At 31.8% G+C, this 24032-nt stretch overlaps 1 protein-coding gene across 2 annotated transcripts in view; it reads left to right on the forward strand.

Moving 5' to 3' along the window:
- Nucleotides 1-473: 473 nt before the first annotated feature.
- LOC114130030 (calpain-1 catalytic subunit-like) overlaps nucleotides 474-24032 on the forward strand; it is an 84156-nt gene continuing 60597 nt past the window's right edge. For both annotated transcript variants that reach the window (XR_007604152.1, XM_050201061.1), the window contains exons 1-2: nucleotides 474-843; nucleotides 8320-8489. Coding sequence is in view for 1 of the 2 variants with exons in the window: in XM_050201061.1 (XP_050057018.1) it covers nucleotides 8333-8489 (157 nt within the window). In the remaining variant the exon portion in view is untranslated. The remainder of the gene's footprint in view (nucleotides 844-8319; nucleotides 8490-24032) is intronic.

Consider the following 24032-nt stretch of genomic DNA (forward strand, 5'->3'; position numbering starts at 1 on the left):
CGCTGTATCGTTCATTAAGCAGTCGCTATTTCAGGCCAATCAGACCAAATCATTAATCAACGCACAATTTCTGCATTGTAAACAAAAAAAAAAAAAATATGAAATAGTTCTTCGAAAATTTCCGATTTGTGTGTCTTTAACGCCCAGATCAGATGGTTGAGAAAGTTTGTAAAGTATAATATACACAAAACACTAGACGAAATACAAATGAAAAATTTAAAACGGACGGACGAAATCGGAGCGATATAGGTACTCGCCATTAATAGTATTATATTATAATATGTTTATGTTATATCATTAATCGGTTGTCGTCAGATGGCGCCGCGTCCGCCGCAGAACGGAACTGCAACGCGTCGAGCACGTAATAATATTATATAGTAATAATAATATAATATCGTACTTCTACTGCGGTACTGAGGCGACGGCGGGGCACTATCAACGGCGGCGGTGGCGGTTCACCAGCAGTCACGTGTGACTCTTAAATTGCCGACCAGTCGGTGCGCCTCGCGACTGCTAACGTAACGTGCGTTGTCGTCTCGTTCGCCGTAGTCGATACAGCAGTACAAAACGATCCGAATAATACGAAATCATTGTTAATATTATTAAGAACAATTTTTTCGCGCGCTTAAAATACCTAATCTATTGCCTAGTCGTGTGATAATAAAAAACTGTAGTTTTCGGCCGTATCCGAAAAGTCTACGTGTTCGCGCATTAGGGACGTCAGACTTGCAAAGATCTCGAGGATCCGAGTGCGCGGGGTGTCTAATATAATATTGTCGGACGTCTTCGCTCTTCGTCCGGATTAAATCCGTCAGCACTACTGGCAGAGAACAAGGGCAAAGAGTGAGTGCTACACATTAGTATTTATTTTACCACAGTCTATACTGAACTATACGTAGTAACCAATGTTACTTTTCGCGTTACACCGCTGAGGCACGTGACTGTACGCCTTTGCGTAATTATATTATATTAATTAATTCAAAAATTAGCTAGGTGAGCCGAGCTACAAATATTAATCTGACGAGCCTTTGATAATTCTTTTGTCGAAATTACAATATGCGTGTTTTCATATAATAATATTTATACAATTTGTCATTATTATTATTCATACTTACTTTTTAAGTTGACATCGAAAATAAAGTGCATAATGTATTGAAGTAAATTTAGATAAATTTTGAAAATATTTTTATGTCTATTTGAATAGTACAACTAATAAAAATAATATGAAGTATTGTGATACTTACCTATAGTTCGTATTCGAGACCGGAGAAAGGATAAAGGGGATGTGCTATACAAACACTGAAGTTGTACTTTAATTATTAAAGTATATACTGTTTAAAAGACATATTCTCGATTATAAAATGATTTAATAGTTAACATAAAATATGACATTATTAGTTGATTTCTAACAATACTCATAATATTTTATAAATAGTCGTGATTACCACTTTTTAATACTAAAAGTGTTTTATTTGTATACTGTCTATTGTTGTATAGGTGGAACATATTTTTATGTACCATCCGTACAGTTCCTTACCATGTTTTTTTCGTTCATCGATCCTCCACCGTCCCTATTTGAGACTTACCTATGCGCATCTGTTGATTAATATCAAACGGTCGTGCGCAAAACGTCTGTTTTGAGTTCAGACATCGAAATTCACCGCAGGCGTGTACAAGTGATAGCTCCGTGGCGGGGCCGGCACGGACTCTCATAACGTGAGCCCGCGGGAAAAAATAATAAAAACTGGTCCAGTCCATAACTATTTATTTACCTATTCGTTTTATTTATTATTTCGCCGTCATAATATTATTCCTCCAGTACTACGTGCGGGGCCCCCTTATTATGTTTAGGTGCGACCAGTAACCACGTTATTATGATACTTGCGAACGAAACGATACAATTCACAAAATGTCGTGTTCTCTGAAGATTATTGACGATTTTCCCAGAAAATTACACATTCGATAATGTTTTTTTGACTCTTGGTGACACATTCCGAATATATTGTTTACACGCATTACATCACAATATATAATGTATATATAGGTATGCATGGGTGGAGGTAATCTGATCTTTAGTGGCTGAAAGTTTAGTGGTTGAAATTTTATTTGATCGAATATATTAATTTTGATAAAAAAAACATTATATCGAATATTTAAATGATCGAAATGTTACATAATTGAAATAAATTAATAGGTATCGAAAATACATAAAAGCAAAAATATAAATATAAAAAAATGATAAGTTTAAAGTGCAAAAAATAATTAACTAAGCTATTATATTGTGTAGATAGTTAATAAAAATAAGATTTTAAATTTTGGGCTATTTTTCTCAAATACTCCAAAAAATCATAACCTAAATCTTCTACGTTGAGCTTTTTCTGCACATCTTTTAAGCGTATTTTTATTTTATCTTGTATACTATCTTACTTATTATCATTTGTAAGTAAATTTTATTTTAACCAAAAAACCTGTTTGATCACAAGTCCACAAAACATATGATTTTTGGCTAAAAATAACTTGATCACTAAACGACTAAATGGCTCGTATTGGTAGGAACACGATTATATTATAATATTATATCTTATGCTGTAGTTGGGGTAGTTGTACGTACTATATTATAGCATTTTTTGTTGTAATCTATAAGGGACTTAATCCTTTACTTACCTCGCTCACTAACACCAATCTTTTTTTATTGAGAGCTAAAAATTAATATCTCATTTGACATTGCCTAAAAGATTTATTATTTAAGTCAATATCGCTGTACAATAATTATAAGTTTGTTGATTTCCATGGTTACGTATGTGTTCAGGGAGCTTAACTTTTTTGTGGTGTCAACAGATATTTATTAGATCTCAAGCATTTTTCTCTATAGTTATCGTTAATTCTATTCTCAGTTTTTCTTATATTTATAAATATTTTATTTATTTTTTTTTTGGTAATGTTGTCTTCTCTTATTTGATGACTGAAGTCTCTCTCATTCATCTTAAATTTGAAAATATCTTTAATACTGATTGCCAATGCAACGAAATTATAATATATTTAAAAACTTTTTTATACTCGTAGAATAGAATGACATGGTGCAGAAAAACGATAAGTGGATAGACGGGCACAAGCTGTTAAAATATTATAATAAGATATGATATATATTATTAGATATAAAGAGGCATTATGCATAAAATATAATATTATGTCCATCTCTGTACCTGAAAACATCTAAATTTTGTATTATGTTAACCAAAATACTAAAAAATGTGAAAAATATGAAAAATTTGATGAATTTAGTTTTTCAATTAGGTACTCAAATAAAAAATAATAATAATGAGAGTATTTTTTCATTTCTATAAAGTGATTGACTTGGTTCTGTTGTTTAAGGGCGATTAAAGTCGAAATTTGAGGGACTGCAGTGCGAGCACATTATAATTTATGAGATATTTTATACTTATATAGGTACACTATACAGGTTGTAATAATACTATACGCTCGACACCTGCCGGCACGCGCTTCTCCTAACCAAACTGATGTTACGGCGACAGTAATAAATAATAATAAATTATTATACATTATATAGGTAGCTAGTGTTGCTGGTGCCACAGTCAGCTGTTGTGGCCGCTGTACGTCTCGCGTACAGGGTTCGCTCCGTCACTTCCGGCATTGCAGTCGTGCGTGCCACCGCTTTTTTTTTTAGGAAAAACATTTTTTTTCCAGTCGTTGTTGCCCCTTCTCACTGCAATAACAATAACACCACGTTGTTTGTACGGTTTTTTGGGTTTTATTTTTTGTTTTACCCTTCGCACACACGTCTCGCTGCGTACCCTTCCAACCGTAAACGCTTTCGAATATCAACTAATACTATATACACAAAACCTATAGCATCAGCCAGAAATGGCAATTATGCCTGATAAAATATATACTATATTAACATTATATTTGTACAGTAGTTTCCTGTTTGATTTTAACTTATCGAGTGCTTCTATTTGTTTTTTTTTTTGTTTTGAATTTCAATGCAAGTATGATTACTTCTATTATGTCATCATCACTACTGTATACAAATTGAGGATCACACTGTCTTGTATAGTACATCAATTCTACCAACGATTAATGAATAAATGATCGACCAAAATGCACAAAGCTATTTCAACTTTTATGTAGTATAATAGTAAGCATAGTAATAAAATAATAATAGTGTCAGCTCACTAGTTGTAGCTTACTCGTCTTTTCGACATTTCGCCGTTTTATATTGTGTGATCCATGAGTTTAATTTTATCTGCACATGTTCATTATACTTACAATTTTATAGTCCAGTACATACCTAATATTATTATATTAACCTACTTTCCAAAATTTATATTTTAAAATAGTCTTGATTAAGGCATTTAAAATTCAACTCATAAAATCTAAATTATCTATTTTTTAAAACTATTCTAACTAAATATAACACACTTTCCGTTAATAATAATAAAGAAAAAAAATGAACGCGTTTTGTGGTTTTTAAATTTTAAACGTCATTAATTGACGTTTTTTTCATAGATATTTTTGCATAAATAAGTATTGTGTCTCATCTGGTTAATGATTTTACGTATTTTAGGCACACATAACATATTAAGATTATGACTCAAGAGTCGGACGTAATAACATCATGTCACCGGAATGATTTTAAAGTTTTTATATTCGTGGGTGGTTTTTTATTATTATTTGTATACAAGATATTATGCGATAAAAATCTTTGAACAAGTAGCTTATTACGTCTCACTATATTATAACTCATATATTGTACATTAATTGTGGTGTTTTGTTTTTTTTCCAAGTCATCATATATGACCTTACAGACTTCAAAACACTATATTATGCTGTGCATAATTTAATGTAGGACACAAGTACAATGAAGTAAAAAGATTAAAATTTGTTTTGTAGAGGCCACAAGAAGAATCGTACAATTAAATGTATTTTAAAATAAACATTCGTTAAGTATTTTGTTTTTATAAAGTACGTGCATACAAGCTAAAAAAAAGTGCCCAATATACGTTTTTTAAATCTGTATTTTTTATTTGTACTTTCTGTAGTTTTATTATATTGTTGGTCTCACCACATTATTTTACCAATTGCGATTGTACAACGATTTTGTAAAAAATTGATTCCTTGAAAATTTAGTCTGCTCTGTATTTTAAAATTAAAAAAAAATGTTTTCGTTACCCACATTATAAACATTAATTTTTATATCCTCGATTTGTAATACAATATGACGAATTTATGACAAGCCTTCGAAATAGTTTTAAAAATATAAACCATGTCCATATAATCTACAATAAAGTTGTTTAAAAAAAAAATGGTATATGATGTATATTGAGTCAATATATTATACGATACCTATATACTTACATAGAGAGTGAGATATTATATTATAGAGAGTTGTATATTTGACATTTCAATAATATAAATATAATAGTTAAATTAATTTTTTTTTTCTTGTCACCTTGAATTTATTTTAGTTTTTTATAAGATAGATACTTATTATCATTAAAGATTAGAAACAGTAACGAATTCCAAAGTCAAACTCGACTTTAAACACATTTTTCTAAGCCAAAGAAACGACTGTAAGTTATAACACACGTAATATGTTTTTTTGCCTCAAAGATGAAATCACAATAGGTTTTATTTTTCGATCATTAGTCATCAGTGGGCATCGTTAATGAACAGTCTGAATGCGATCGAGAGATAAATAATTATAGGCACCTCCTTTCTTTATTGTATAGCAATTAATTGAATTCATTCAGTTCAGGGTAGGGGGGGGAGTTCGTTCATCTGCAATTAGTCCATATATTGGTTGACCTTTGCTGCAGCAGGAGTATTATTGCAGCGTCAAGTACAAATTTGTTACACGTTGTTATACTACTACTAGACTAAATATGGAATACATTTCACTTTGCATATTTTCACATGTTGCAGGCAGCGCTGCTGGTACCCGCTAATGTATTGCATTTATAATGGATCGTAAATTATCAACAGGTTCATGTGTTTCAGCGGGCACACAAATAATAATATACAGTATGGGTGCCTCTATACATATATTATCTAAACAAAAATATATATCGACGTGTGTTATTTCTTGAACATTATGTTTGTTTATAGGTCTGTTTCGTATAATAAATATTATATAATATGCATTAGCATTGATCATGTATTTATTTATTTCCATCGCGGTTTTCTCAGAATTGGGAAAATGCTAAAAAAGTACTAAAAATATACTTAAACTATATTTCAACACTTTTAACGCTAATATGAATATTAAACAAATAAAATAATTATTAATAAATAATTTTTTGATTGAAAAGTATAATTATTTACGTATTTTTGTTTTATATTCTTAGTCAATAACTATCGAAAATTTATAAAATTAAAAAAATTACTAATGATGTCATGAATAAAAAGTATTATTTTACTCATGCGTTTATATTTTATACTTATACCTTATTCAGTGAAAAATTTAATAACTAATAAGCCAAAAAAAATACTATGCAAATACGACAATAACTCACAATATTTAAATTATTAGTTATATAATATAATTGAAATGTACCTTATATTAAATATTTTTTTACAAAGTCATAGTCGAATATATATTTTTATTTCACATTTGTGTGCAGTGCAAATATATAATATTGTTAATTAATCATAATTTGTTTTTGTAATATTTTTAAACGTTCCACTACAGTACACTGCTCTAGGTGTATATAAAATACTTACAATTAAATAGTTAAATGTTTTTTATTATTATATCGGCCTTATTTTCTACAGCCATATAATTCGCTAGCAATCTACATACCTATAAATTATAAAATTTTAAGCGTTACTAATGATTTATTTATGATGTTTTAACAAAATATTAGGCGTCGAGCAGCAAGTATTGAAAGTGTTGGTGTGTATAAGCTTAAATTTTGATCTGCTTGTTACGTAAAAGTGGTTCATATATGAACCATAAAAATATAGGTGTATAATAATTTAAGTATACATAAATTATGATATATATTTTTAAATCATTGACGATATGTTTTGTTAATTGGTTTACAAATGTTATACATTTTCCCGTTATTCGTTTTAATATAATTTATTCATTTTATTTCTAACATAATATAATACTTATCAATACATAAATATCTAATTATCATAATATCATTCGATAATAATTAGTATAACATTTTCCCATCGACTGACATTTTTAAAATATCTACTTGTTTTATAGTATCTAAATATTAAACTATTTTGATCACATTATTTTTTATCGTGATTTTCTTTATGATAACTATTACTGTAGGTACACGGTACACACATTGCATTCAATACTGTACTTCATATGTTTAATGTTAGAATACTTACTTAAACAAATTACTATATCTTAATAAATAGGTATAGATACAATGTTATAACGGAATCTTCTAATTGAATATAAACAACACTAATACACAACCGTTATCGATTACTTCTATCTAGGGTTAGGTTCTATCTAAGGTTATGTATAGCTGCTCAGGTTTGTCAAACTAGCTCATAGCGTATAGTTCATTATTGCTGTGGAAATTCTTAATAAAATAAAACTGTTTTCAATTCTGTAGTGTACACCGTTTTTTTTTTATTTAACAATCCACCAGGCACCAATGTTAAATCAAATTTGAAGGTTTTAGTAACGGTTTTGTAGAGTTATACAGCCACAATGTTATAAAAAAAAAATGTCCCATAGTCGATTTCCAATTATTTTTTTATTATTATTATTAATTTGCAGTAATGCGTTACTAATTTTTTCAACTTATCGTCGCTTTTGTTATAGGATAAAACCGCTTTATTAATCTTTTACGAGTTGATATTTTCTGCCAATTTATCTAATTTTTTACTCTTCCTTTGTTTTCCTATAAACGCAGTTTTAGCATTGTCTCACTTCCATTATTCGATCTTACATTAAACTATAGGTATAGTAGTCACATCTATCTATTTCGATACTGTTACCTTCGAAAAACGTACAATTTCTTCTATTCCTTTGAAACCTTCAAGTAATCGTATTTCTTATTCTTAGCGGCAGACATACTAGATAGTTTACCTGGGTGGTTTTATGTATGCAAGAAAGAAAATTGAACCTAATCAAAATCTATGTTTTATATGAGCCCCGCGCACTCCCACAGTTTCACAGTGCACATACACGTACATTAACAGTCAAACTGTTTTACAGACAGAACTATTCACATGATATATTCCTTTAGTTTTCGTAAATACTTTTGTCATATATTATAAATGTAATATGAATTTGTAACTGATGACGCGTGTTATGTTTTTCAGGAATGAAAATGAGATGAGTGTAGACGAGCATGGCGGGTGTTGGGACAGTTGCGTGCGGCTTATGTGCCACAATCACTCGTCGTCGCAGCCGTCGAACCACCGACATCCCTACTCTACCCGCCACCTCTACGCCAACGGCAACAAAAACGGCTTGAATGGACACGTCAAAGGTAAGTGTCGAAAACTGTATTATACACAACTACTGTCATTCGCATATAATCGTTTCCATTCACGATAGTTTTATTTTCGAGTAGAACATATTATAGGAAAACCGTTTAAAAAATTGTTAGGATGTGCAGGAGGTTTAAACGAATTTACCATTAAGGTTATAATAATAGGTACGGCGGTTCCTGAATGGAAGTGAAGACTGTTTGGATTTCCGTAAATTCTAAACACGGTTTTCCGGTGGGTAGGAAGTAATACCTATATATTATTCAAGCAATTAACTCGAACAAAACCATCGTCTTGCCGACCACATTTTACCTTTAATATTATAGTTACGATGTATTTAATACAGCGTATATAATATAATGTTTTACAAAAGTAAATGCAGAACACGACGAACGTATGTTTGTGAACGCGGCACCGGTGTGTTACATCTCGGTGACCCCTTTTGTGCGCGCTCACGGTTGATCTCACCTAAAAATACAATAGTATGTGTATTTTATGTTATAGGTATATTATAATATTAATCGTATGTATAGTAATAATGCGTAATGATAATAGTAATGACCGGTTATGAATGTTTATGATTTACGTTAAGAGAGAGGGAGAGAAAGAGAGAAAGAGTAACAGCTATAAAGAGAATTTTGCACTGATCCACGGGCGGCCTCCGAAATCGTAAAACAAAATTGTAGACCAGAGCTTATTTTATGTAAACGACACAACATTAAGCCCATGTGTTTATCACGATTGCGCGGGCGCCTCTCCACATATATTTATTATTATATTATTATGATATGCCGTGCCTAAATCCTCCGGGTGTAACCGTTCCCGCGGTCCGAACGCCGCTTCGTTCGGTACTACACACACTCGATTCGCGCATAAATATATTATATTATTATGTATATTGTGTCTGCCCGTCAGCGATTATTTCACATTAAGAACGTGTGTTTTCTATTTTTCCGCGGCCATCTTCCGACTCCACGCGGTTACTCCTCCGCAATGTCACGACGGACTCGTCGTGGTTTGAATTTTTCATTATTATTTTTTATTTTCTTACTGTTCATGAATGGATGATGTCCCGAGGACGACCTTATAATTACTACGTACCTATATTATAATAATACGACGACGTCTAGTCGAAGCAGTCGTCGTCGTCGTCGAACCACGTCCGGTATGCAAATAGTCGTCTATACACCGCCGTAGTTCTTAAGATAACGGTGAAATTTCGAAAACTAAACATAATCCGCGGTGCGCAGGCGTGTAACATCGGTGGAAATTGGATTCTGCAGAATATTACATGTGCATTTTAGAGAAAAAAAATTATACACGACTTCAAAATCGTAATCAGAAAGTAATCATCATATTATTATTATGATCATCATATTCCCGCATTCCCACTGCACTGCTGAAATAGCATAATATTGTGTTGGCCGTCACGCGATATAAAATTAGGAAAAGGAATCATGATGATAGCCGAGCGGTGACCGATTGTGTAAATATCATCGCGAGGGCTGACCTGAACCGCATGCGATTATTATATAGGTAAAAAAAGTCGACGGAACATTTTTTTTTCATTTCGTTACATAATTTTAAGTCATTGCACAAACGTTCAAAAAACCACCGTTTAGTGATAAAAAAAAAAATAATAGATAAATACTCCGACTAGGTATATTATTGTGTGTAATAATACGAATATATTATAAATTATAATATTATAGCTCAGCAAAATACCAACTGCAGCACTTACACACTATGAATTGCACAGCAATAAAGTATCTCCACACCTATAATTTACATTATATACATATCACACCGGTGAGTCGGGTTACGTTATTATTATTTTTCAACCGCGGGACCCGAGGTAGAGGAGTACGGCGCGAGCATGACGCTGCAACAGTGTTTAAATATTATTATAATATTCCTTAGTCGAGTTGCGCCGTTGTAGAAAACTAACCTTTTATGATGTACACGCGTGCTACCGCGAAGATAACGCGACGTCGTCGTTTTCGTATCTTAATCGAAATCGGTTTCCATTCGAAAATCGTAATCGACTCGTACCGCCGCCGTAAGTACACGACGTTATGTTTTGCCGCAACAGCCGATACCGACCAGGCCGGGCCGTATAATATTATTACGCTATATTATGATATAAAATTAAAATTATGTCGAGTAGAGGACGACCACCCGCACACAATGTCGATATTATTAATTACGGCCACGTGACCCACGTACTCGTGGGGTGCTGGGTCGGGCGCGGTGCCACAACAGAATTCGGGCACGAGTACACAATGCATAGGATATATTTTGTACACGACTATTACCTATAAGGATACTGGCCGTGAGTGACTGTGGTTGAGTTCATTAAGCGAATTGCGAACGTTATAACATTATACGTTTCTGCGTACATATTTTATAATACAAAAACCAGAACCTGAAATTGTTTACGTTCGCGCAGAATGGTTTTATGTAATTTACTTGGAATCGGAACAGTTCTGATAAAAAATCTGTGCGTTTCATAATGTACCTAATGTACATTTTTTAATAATCACATTTTATTCTTAAATCATTTTGCATATATATTATTGAATTATATAAAAGTGTTAATTGAATATTTCTGCATTATCATCTATGACATAAAAAGTAACGTGCGCCATACTTCTAAAAAAAAAAAAAAAAATAGTTAAAAACCACTATTTTGCAATAACCACTACAGAAATAATTGTCAATGTACAATTAAAATACGATTTACATGTTTTAGAATAATTTTGTTTGCATATATAACTGGACTTTAATAACAATTTATACTAGCAATGACTGTAGTACGTCACTCAGACGATATACTACTTACATGCTATACGTAACGTGTACACACGCGGACTTACGATTGTACGAATTATCGTGCAAACGCGTAGGTGTTGAAACCAATATAAATGCAAATATAGTCCACTCTTGGTAGTACGAAGTTCACGGTAGGAAAAAAATAGTCATGTTAAAAAAGTTTGAGATGATCAAAAGACGAAAGCATACAATATATATTATATAACTATATGTATGTGTGTATATATATTGCTATTATTTATAATGTATTGTATTTTTAAATATACCTAGTTAACAATGTGTAATAAATATTTAATGCATTTATATCAGTTATATTTTCTAAACAACAATATAGTCAATGTACTCGCTAGAATTTCAAATCATCCCATGACTTAAGCTTTGAATCATGGTTATTTCTTTTCACCTTTTTCAAAAATTTGAAGCAAGTTTACATTTCTGCACGTGATAATATTGTCGAATTTATTTTTGACCCATAATAACGTGTTTTAATACTGTCACACACTCCTCGCACGACATACGCTGTTAAACGAACAGGTGCAAATAGAATTAACTGAACTCTTGATTATTGTTAACGGTTGGATCTCACGAGTCAGATAATAATCAAGGTGATAAACTTAATCTTTTTAGTATCATTTTCGGACAAGAAAATTCGAGTTATTGGAAACTCATCCAATTAATTTACGAATTAACGAGATAATATTTTAAACATTAAATGTTATGGCGGTTTAAAAGAGGATTTTATTAATTTGAAATATCCAGAATTTCGAGTTATCGAGGTCCTCCGAGAGTCGGCCGTATAAAATTATAGCCTGTCATCGAGGCAAGATCCGAAAATTTCCGTACGCATTTTCTTCGAGACGGCGCGCGCCGTCGTCAACGTCGTCGTCGCGATCAAACGGTAAAAGCGCCGCTTTCGGTTCAATTACCTATTAGACAACTACGGTCTACGACTACGACGACGTGTAAGTATATATTTCTCCATAGGTATTATATATATGTGTACGTGTGTACGGCCGCATTGATGAAAACGTGCGTTCAATTAATTAGCCCCGTTTACCTCAGAATGTGCCGGGGAGTGCTGCTGCTGCTGCGGTATTTATTTTGTACACATTTTCATTCCATCTCTCTCCCTCTTTCTTTCTTTCTGCTCGACGTCCGTTTTTTTTTCTTATTTGTATACCGAGAATCGACGCACGCTGACCAAAGCTCGACGGCCGCAGAAGAATCCGCTCTTCATTAGCGGCGGCGACGGCTTTTACACGCCGCCGCGTGTTATATTATATATATATATATATAATCAGCCGACGCGGTGGCGAATGACGCCGCGTCCGAGGATATTTTTTTTCTTTTTGCTCAGTCTTAAATTTCCATTTTTTTTTTTTTTGCGTCCGAGTTGTATAAATCGCACGACCGTATATTATGATAACAACAATATTATTATCGAGAGCAACGCACTTGTCCGGACATCACATTATTATTAATTATTGTTAATATTTATCTCGCAACCGTATGCATAATAATAATGATATACGTAATGTGTGTGTGTGTGTGTGCCGTCGAGCTCGAGCACGCATATGTTTAGCCGTCTAATTTCGCGGCGATTTTAATTACGACCGCCGTGTCCGTTAATCGGCAATTACCCGGGAATCCGGTCCCAGCGTCGACCAAACTGGATTATTATTACCCGTCATCCGCAGTGTTATCTCGAAGCCGCTGCGTGCAGTGACTATTTAATAATAATACATATTATTAAACATTACCTATTATACACAGCATCATGCACATTATATAATAGATGACCGATGGATGATACTATGATTTACGGTTATGGAATTGGGATGACGATGACGATTACTATGGTTTTTGGCGTATACAATACGACTAGGTTATGTGTACCTGACCAGACGCACAGATATACGTCTTCGATAAATGTTACCGTGCAACTATCGCGTGATAGTATCATTTTTTTTTTTTTTATTTTAACTCCCGAAGTTACCCCGATCTGCACGGGACATTAGCAGTATATTATCTATAAGTATAATGTAGGTACCTACATCATATATGCAATAAATTGTTTTTAATCTATACCTAAAAGTTCTTCTCTGCGTTACTAGACCGGTTTCATTATTTCCAGTTGAACGCAGAATAATATTTTTTTATTTATACTCTACGTCATCATCGTAGACAAGAGATCCGAGGTGATTGCAAACCATTTTTACTGTTTTTTTTTTCTTTTACTTACCGCCAAGTTACAATACAATACAAATATTATACCATAACACCGTATTGCACTAATAATATAATGTGGGATTAGCGAAGATTACTATAATATTAAGATTACTAATATTTGCATATTGTATTATTGATCAATTATTGTATATGAAAAGATTTTAAAATTATCTAGTCTAGAAAAAAATTATAATCACAGCTCACTAGCTACCATTGTTTCTACTTTTTTATGTTACTTAAGTCATGAATATACAATAATAATATAACTGCCCATAACTTGTATGCATATTGTATTATTACCCGATAGTAATTACGTCAAGTATAAAATTAAAATATTTTTTTTACAAAATCGATGTTCTATTCGAATTGTTGATTCTATTAATTTTATCCTTGTATTTTTATTTATGTTTTTTCACTTATGACACGCATATTAGAATTAATGGCTAAAATTTGTTATACTCATTTGGTTATTTCTTTTCTTTTTCAACTCAGAAATTCTTAGAACTCTTTCTAGAATGTGTTCTATTGTTTATTACCCATGAGTGTTGTTTAAATATTTGTATAAATATTGTACATAGTGTTAAACTTTTATACTCTCGCCACAGTGCCTAGCTATAGTTCATTACCTACTTTATTTTATGAAGCCCTGACACTTCTGAATTGATCTCGAACCGTTTTTTAAACACATTGTTATGCTCTATTGATAAACAATAGATATTTTTCCTTTTCTAGACTCCGCCGACGATCCAATCGAAAGTTTGTCCTGCCGTGATGGCCTTGGGTAGGGAAAAAATTCACAAAGAGTGAAAGCCCACCGTCACCCACACGTGCTCCCCGTTCATCCGTTTCTGTTGTGTCGTTTTGTCTGAGAGGGCGGCCAGGGTTATTCGATGTGCGTTTTTTATGCGCAGTTCTGCATTAGTTTCATTGTTTTTATTTCTGATTAACCTCGTCAGCGTTGAGCATGATCTCACCTCTAGTATACATACTAATTTTATATTAAACACACGATCATGTGTATTATAAATTATAGTCTACTAACACCAGGTCTTTATTATTACTGTATATTATAAGAGAGTAGATACACAATGAACGCGGGCTGTCTGTTACGCGTCCAAAGACTGAACAACCCCGGACGATTGATGCTATCCCGTATTATAATAAATAATATTATATAATATAATATAATTATGATGCATTATAATATCATGTATGCGTACAGTAATAACTACCCGTATCATATATGACATATTGAAAATATTGCCTCGGTCTAAGTCCGGTCTACGGTGATTTTCCGTGCAAATCACTACGCAAAAAAACATTTGTTTTATACGTACCTACTCGCTTCTGACCGCGCGTAGAGGAACATTTTTTTTAGCAACAGACGATTCACTGTATTGTTCGTATTATACAATACACGTAATATATAATATTATTACGTGCATTGTATATGCAGGAACACGAGGAATTCGTCAAGCGATTATCACATCACTCCTACGTGCAGTTTTGTCGAGCAGTTACACCATTGTACTATATAAGAATCGTTTCCTCACGCCCACAGCCACTTGATTGAATGTGACGTTTATTATGACCATCCCGAACGAGGTGCAAACTCGATTAAACAATCGTCCCGACCGGTTTCCTTTTGAGATTCATGCCTTGAAAACTCATTATATTAAACACACATATATATATATATATCTTTATTAATGCATTTTTTCGTAGTTTATAAATTACATTTTATCGTTGCAAACGTTAATATTCCAGAATCCATAGCAGAGAACGTGTATAAAATCACTAAGAAGTATAATTATTGTAAGTGCGTTCGGTTTCCATTGGTTTATCATTGATTTACCATTGATAGCTCAATTTATATGACTTGTAACAACTTAAATACATAAAAAGTATAATATACCTTTTGGATACCTATACTATAACGAGTGTAGCAACAGTTAATGATCGATATTTTAATCTATCTATATTACGTTTCTACTGTATACTCTAATTTATTTTATGAGTTTATGTTTTTACGTACAAAGTTACTTAACGCTTAATAGTGTTTATAAATAGCATATAAATAGTCATCGTTGAAAATGTTTTATATGTTATAGCAGGTTTTGTCGTTTGTGATCGTATAATGTTATAGATTGTGAATCACTAAGAGAACTCATTTATTTTACAACCAAGTATTTATTATCAAACATTATTATTATTATTATTTTTTTTTTTTTGTAAAAATAACACTTCTCAGGACAATGTTTAAAAAATGTCATATCCTTTTTTTAATTGAAATTATGATGTTCCACTTTAAGCAGATGTTACTAAATGGGCCTTATGCTTAACTATATGATCTGTGAATTATAAATCATTTTCATGAAATTCGTAGGCCAACAAAAATCCTAATTGATTAATGTTTATACATCCTTATCCAAAATACTAATTCGTTAGTACTTTAGTTTCCTATACTAAACCATTAACTATATTTTACTATAAATCTAAACAGCTAAAATAGTGATTAAAAGTCAATACTGATTAATAATTAATTCTCAATTACATTTTTACATTATCAATCTAAACATCAATTACTGAAGTTTTACTATTAACGTAATATATAGGTAATTGCTAGTGACTTAAAAATAGGAAAATACTTTAAAGTAAATTAAACATATTATTATTGATTAAAATTAAAATTTAGACACAAGTACATGAATCTTATTGAACTATTTTTAACATTGTTTAGTTGTATACATGAACACAATAATATTTAAGTATCTATGCAAAGAATAATACAGTTAAGATAAAAAAAAACTTTTAATGAAAAATGTTATCTTCTAGCTGTAAACGTGTATAAATATGAATCAATTTAGAATACGTTGAAATAATTATCTTCTATAAATAAATATTATAGTTACTTATGACTACTACAACAATTTTACTATAGATTAATTTTTTTTATTAAAACAGCTTTCATAACTATAAAGTCAACATGTACTTTGATGTGACCCACGACACTACTGCAGAATTTGACTACCACTGAATCTTAACTTTGTGCATATTTTATGTTAATATACATATAGTATTTAGAATAATAAAATAATACCATACAGTGATTTATAATACATGCTCATTCTTTTGGCTAATTATGCATTTGCTTATTTTCTGACTTTCGAAACTTTTAAGTAAGTATGTAAACAAAAAAAATTATTAAGTACTTAGATATTTATATCTTAAAGTAACAACACAATGTATAAATATATGTATATTTTTAAAATGAGAACTAGTTTTCTTTTACTTTAAAATGTTAAGACAATGATTTTTTGAAGATCAGATGAGAATATGAAACGATGTATTATTTTTAAGTCCAAATGTGATTAATTAGATTCCAAATTATTTTACTTTAAGAAATTATAGTAGGATAACAATAGGTATATTATATTATAGTAATAGCTAAAATATTAGAAGATAATCATATCTCAGTATTTTATGAGATACCTACTCAAAAAAAGTTTACAAATTATAAGACGCTATTACATTGATATGTTTATTATACTAGAATTTTCAATTAATCAATTCAATTTGAAAACTACTGTTAGGCACCCTTAGTGAGCATAATTTTACAGAATAACGTAGAAACTGATCGTCCAAATGCCATCTGTACGTTTTACTATGTTTTGTTACACGCGTACGTCGAATAATGATATACGCTTTTAGTTGTAGGTATACGCTGAGAATAGTAATGCTCGCGCGAGTTTGTGTGTGCGTGTGTGTGTGTGTTTTCCGACTCTCAACCTAAATCCAAAAACAATTACCTTTGGGTTTATTTAGTCTCACGAGCCACATTAACACGCGATTATGCGTACCTACGACTTAACGAGGTTGCAAAGTATAGATATACATAAACGACACCGACCGAACGGGCGCTCGCGCGCGCGCGCGCGCGAGCTCATTGCGCAATCGCCGCGCATAATAATATATAATAATGTAGAAAAAAAATATATAAATGTACGCACGGCCGTATATTATGCGTGTGGCGTGCCCCGATCGCAATAACGTCCGATACGATCGCGCGAGTTGTATTACCGCACCGTTCGCCATATTATTATTATTAAACATTTATAGCGCGTGTGTGCGCGAGTTTTTTGTGTCGTTGATTAAAAAACGGGCGCACATGGGCGATATATTATTATCCACTACGACAAGCCCTGGAGATATATCGTCGTCGGATTATTGTAACATCGGCGCAGGAAACCCGTGATAAAATCGCGTGTATGCGCGTTCGTATCACGTCGGTCTCGCTGCTCAGTGAAGTCATGTCGTAGCCCGTATAGATATTATGTATTATATAGGTACCATATGTCCATATGTACTCTCGTACGTCTTACGACGTAATATTCGTACAATATGTCGTTAGGTCGTAATAATATTATATAGGATAATATAACATTATATGTTGCGCCGCACGAGCATCGTCGAATGGACGTCGACTCCGGCGACGAGCAGGACTAGGAGATCGGAAGTAAAAAGCGACCGACGGACGAACGTAGCGCCGACCGAGTACGCAAAAGGAAACAGATCACCTCTATGCGGTAAACTAGTCACTACGACACTATTATAATAATCTGCGACTGTTATAATGTATTATTATACTCTATTGCAGTGGTCCTCGACTGGTGAAAAATCTATTAATAGTTTTAGCAGTACCCATGTCGGTTTACCGATATTATTATCGATAATCGATGATATTATATTACTATGTATTGGTGTGCCGCAAAAATTTTGTAAGAGTTGAAGTGTGCCGCATTGTTAAAAAGGTTGAAGATCACTGCTCTATTGGCTATTATAATATTATTACTACATCGTATACATAAGTATTTTTTATAGATTGCTGGCGTGATATTGTATTGTATCTTTTGTATTGTATTTGTCATCGTATCGTTGACAATTGATACGAATAAAATTAAATACAAACATTTTAAATTACATTTAATCTAATTTAAAAACATTTGTATGATATACAGGCATTTAAATATATTTAAACTGACAATGGTATGGTTGAGCCTATAATATATGCGAACCAGTTCAAATAGTTCAAACGGACCCACCATCAGATTTTCATCCTGCCATTAAATATATATTTAATATCATACTAGTATATTATAATTTATAAATAATTTACACATTTTTATTACGTTTTATAATAATACGGTGAATTAAATGAACGTTTGACAGTGTATTCATCTGTAAAAATATTTTGTTTTCTTCCTATACCAAATAATATTTGAGTTGAAATATTGATATAATAATGGTGACCGATAAAAAAATTATATTTATGACACTAAATCAGGTCTCTAAAAAAACGTTGAAAAACCTGAAACACCACTAGTATACACTATAGTATAGGTATTTAATTTTGAAATATTTTATTTCTGCATGGCACGTATATTTTAATTGGAATATTATAATATTTTAATAAACGTGTATTGCGCGTGGTTCAATTTTAAAAATCACTATGTCTTGTCTTCAATCTTTCGCAATTAACGCCCCGACTTTGGGTTTAAATCGATTATTTAAGAAAATATATAATTTATATATTTTATATTATATACATACTGAATACTCCATTATAGTTAAATTCGTATTGCTATTTAATATATTATATATATTATTATTTTATGTTTGGAATTTGAAAGTACGTTGAACTTTAAAATCGACATTATCATAATATTATTAATATTTATGTATAAATATGATTTGAGCCGTAATATTTTTGATATCAATTTCGCAAACTCGATAATAATTCACGCATAGTGCATACGTATTGCATATAATATGCTACACATATACATATTATATTATATTACCTATATTTTAGTATACGCGAAATGATTTCGATATAAAATGACTACATCTGCAGCAACAGCTCGTACAGTGCCCCGCGGAGGTCTTTTACTGAACGTGATCTTATGACATTTATCCCGATACTATGATATATATATATATATACAGTGACGGCCGCCGCAGTGTAGAATCCTGCACGAGCAACAGCAGCAGCCCTCGAGCGAGTCGTTTTTTGGTATGTAGAAACCGCTGCTGATATTTTTTTATACATATAACATAATATACAATACGGGTATATATATAAATGTTGGTACGCGGGCCAATTCCGTTATTAAATCACGGCAGCCTTGGGATAATATCACGATCCATTAACACGTCTGAGAGTACGATAATAATATTATTATTATTTTTATTATTATCATAACAACACGACACTGTCGACTAGCGGTCGCTATTTCGCTAATAAACACGCCGTTTACTGCCGTATAAATATTATAGTTTTTCAGTAATTTGCGGTGGCATATTTAAAGGGTGAAGGATGGATCAACCATCAAAATTAGGAGTTTGGCCACGATTTTATACTAATTTGTTTATAATATTATATCCTATCCATATTCCATATTACATATATAACATGTTCAATATAATTATACAAATTACAACTGTCAAATTAGCATTAAATAAAAAATGAAATATTAAATGTTAAATGGGCCGTGTGAAGAAGCTCTTTATCAGGAGTGGTTGTACTTGTTTCATAATAATTCAACCCAAACCTAAACCTTGTTATGTTCAAACTTATATTGTATTTTTTGTAGTATATCAATCAGTCATTATAGTTTTGTCATAAAGTTTCATATACAACACACTATTTTCAAACATGACTACCTTTTCCCATTCTACACAGTAGAGTTATTTATTTACAATAAAATTAAACATCAAAAACAACAAAAATATATAAAAATAAATGAAAAATAAACAGTTTCATAAAAAAAAAAAAAAATAGTAATAGAGTAGTAATTTATAACTGATAAAATAAATATTTTTTAAAATATCAAGTATTATTATATTATCGTTCAAGGATTAAAATTTATATTATTATTTCAAAAAAAAAGTATCATTACACATTTTTAAAATCCGTTTTCCCCACACTCGCATATTTTCCGTACCACATGCAGCCTAAAAACTAACGAGTTATAACATTTCTTATTATAGTTATTACAGTACGTATACAGCCAGTTTTTTTATTGTACTTTTTATAGTCATCTGTCGCAGTATTCGTCCCAGAATGGCCTTCCCGTCGAGGGCTTTTTATTAATAAAAAATATATTGTTATGTACCTCCACCGGTCAGCTCGTATATATAGTTGTACCTGCGCCGAGTCATCTCCAAAAATTTAATAACCACCGTCCACCGCGGCCGTCGACACTATACACACATATACCTATAAAATATATGTATTTTTACGTACTATATATGCGCATATAGCTGAGACTGCCGACGTTATAACAATATTACGGCGTGCGTGCGCCTGAGTATAAATAAATAATAATAAATCGAGTTCGATTTAGACTGCACAATCTCTGGAGAACCGGACACGCCGCTCGTACGGCCCGTCGGCTTGTATTAAATTTGAAAACCACCGGTGATCGCAATCGATGCGGCGCGTTTCTAGTCCGGTACGGATTAAATAATAATAATAATATTCCGGTCCGTCCCCTCGTCGTGAAACTGTTTCGTTTGTACGTCTATCCGAGTGGATTATCAATATATATAGGGTGTCCGGTGAAATAGATTCGTCCAAACATTTTAAAATTTAAACGATACGATCAGAGTCTTTTTTTTTGATATTTTCTTACAGTTTATTTTATTATTTCCATCCCACACATATTTTATGTATTCGATTTAAGAGTATGACTATATCAGTATTTATACGCAGTCGGCTTAAGACACGATCTTAGATTTAGGTATTAAGTGATTATATAGATGGATAAAGTCGTTTGTATAAAAAATACCAAGTGCTAATTACAACAGTCACAAATTATTATTTATCTATTTTATATATTTATACGTTTTACACTTAATATTTTTTTCATATTCAATAGAAAAAAGTGCATAAAAATGATTATTATATACTAAAATAATCATGTTTAACAGGGTTGGAAGGAAGTAAGAGTAAGTTGGATCATACGACTTTTCATATTCAATTTGATAACGTTAATAATACAATTGTTTTACACTATAATAATATAACTATATATTTTATTTGCGTCATTACCAATCTGCAGATTTATCATTTTTTTTTTCTAATCGACAATTAATATGGTACATGGAATCAGTAATTTTTTATGACCCTATCAGATTTTGCTGGCTTCGTCATTTAATCTACTAAATTAGTAACGATAGTTGGTCTATGTTTGACTTGATATATAATTTAAACACTTAGTTATGTCAACTTTCTTACACTCGATATTCAATTTCTGTAATTTATAACAGAGTATACCACCACGACCCGCGTATGCGTCTCAACTCATAAGAACAGTCGTGAAAAAAATCACAGTCGTTTGAGATCTTATCGTAATATATATACTTAATGACTAATACCTATATACTTATAAATAGCTGCAGTTTTGTTGTAATGTATATTTTTTTTATCGATTTATTATTATTATTTTTTTTCTAACAACACGCCAACACCGCAGTTGCAGTCAAACGGGATGCTGCACTTACTAATTGCTATTTTTCTCAACTACCCCAGGTCCAGATGTATGTCTGGTGTCTAATATAATATATCTATACGTTTTTTTCCACTCCCAAGTCTTTCACCCCCTTATTTCAAAAAAAAAAAAAAATTAAAATTAAATAGATAAATAACCTGAGATTGGAACCTTAATTAATACGTTTATGAATTTCAACTTAGATAAGGATATAATAAAGGGTTAGAAAAAATGTGGGAAGAGATTATCAGCGAAATCACAGTTTTTCTTTAAAACCAACCAAAAGAGAAAATATTACGGTGTCTAACGTAAACCCAAATGAAATGAATGGTGGTCATCTCAACCACAGTCCACGTAATGTGCACAGTCGCGCAAATAGGTAATTGTTTCGGTCAGTCAGTCGTAGACTAACCATTTTATCGTCATCGTATACAATTATGTTTCAATAGAGTTGAGATGTACAATAAATAACTCGTATCACGAGTTACGGAGAAGAAGTGAACTTATTATTATATAGTTATCGAAAAAATATTGTTTTATTCTTACCAAACACTATCTAAGTGTACTAATCATGTTATCATCGTTAATATATTTTAAAAATTAAAATATCTTAATTTGATATTAATCACCCATAAATTATTATTTTAGATTTTGAGCCGAGCGATGAATTTATTGATTTTACAATGATATATGATTTTATATGTTTGTGTTTAGAGACACTTTTAATAGTTGAAAAATATTTAGGTTCAGAGTCGTTTTTCTTCGTACGCAATGACTTATTATTGAAATAAAATTTAACTCACCTGTACAGCGAGCTACTCAAATACGTACTAGAGTATACATTTGACACATTTTCTGTACAATAGAGTAGTTACCTATATTTGATAGCTTTTCAATATTAAGACTTAAAGAAAATTAGTTAAGTCCCGACTGAAGCGTTGATTGTCCTTATCGTCACCTCAAAACCACCACTAAGTTTGATTATTACCAGCATATCTATTTGCGTTTTGTTTATAAAAAAAATGTATTTAATGATATTATAATAAAACATTTTTTTTTTTTTTTAATCTCAAACATGTACCAATATTTTCATGCTAAACACACCTAAGATGTTTCTGTTCATTTTGTCTCTACTCGATTTTAAAACTATTTTTAACAAGTATATGATTACCACTCACTAGCTATGACTATAATATTCTCGTACCGGACTCTCGGCGCCACATTTTTCCCATGTACAATATTTTTACAATACCCCGTCATAATAATCGTATAGTTTATTATTATTATTATTATATCGTTTAATGTGAGACCGACGTGCGCGTATTCTCCATACATGCGCCCGGTCGGTCGGTCGGTCGTGGACCGCGCACGCCGCAGTGCATATAGTACTGTTCATAAAGAAACTGTTACTCTGCGTCCGTGGTAATTACTAATAATTACACTTATTTTACGATTATTGTTGTTTCCCGACATCGCTGTATATAGTTGCAGTTTGCCGGTTAAACGATCGTATACTGTTATACTGCACACGTCTATAATAGGTTATGGGTAAGTATATTTTAGATACACGATGTGATGGGTATACCGCTCGACTACCGCAGTCGGTTAAGCGGAAACGCCATCGCCGATTGTACAATATCGTGTAGGTATAATATGTAATAAACAATACTACAAATATGTATAGGTATCTATAAACACTTGAAAGGACATTACGCTCACATGTTGTGTATCGTCTTGGTGTCTCACGAATCACGCGTGCAGTAAAAAACCGTTGTAGGAAATAAAACGCATTCACTGATAAACCTACGTTATGTAGTTGGCCAGTGGCCAGCGTGTAATTTAGTATAATATGCATTTTAGAATTCAGTGTTAACAGATGTTAACACAAAGCAAAAATCAGAGTAAATAGTACGTGTTTTCAAAAGCATT

Source organism: Aphis gossypii, chromosome 2, assembly GCF_020184175.1.
Source record: "Aphis gossypii isolate Hap1 chromosome 2, ASM2018417v2, whole genome shotgun sequence".
NCBI classification, from domain to species: domain Eukaryota; kingdom Metazoa; phylum Arthropoda; class Insecta; order Hemiptera; family Aphididae; genus Aphis; species Aphis gossypii.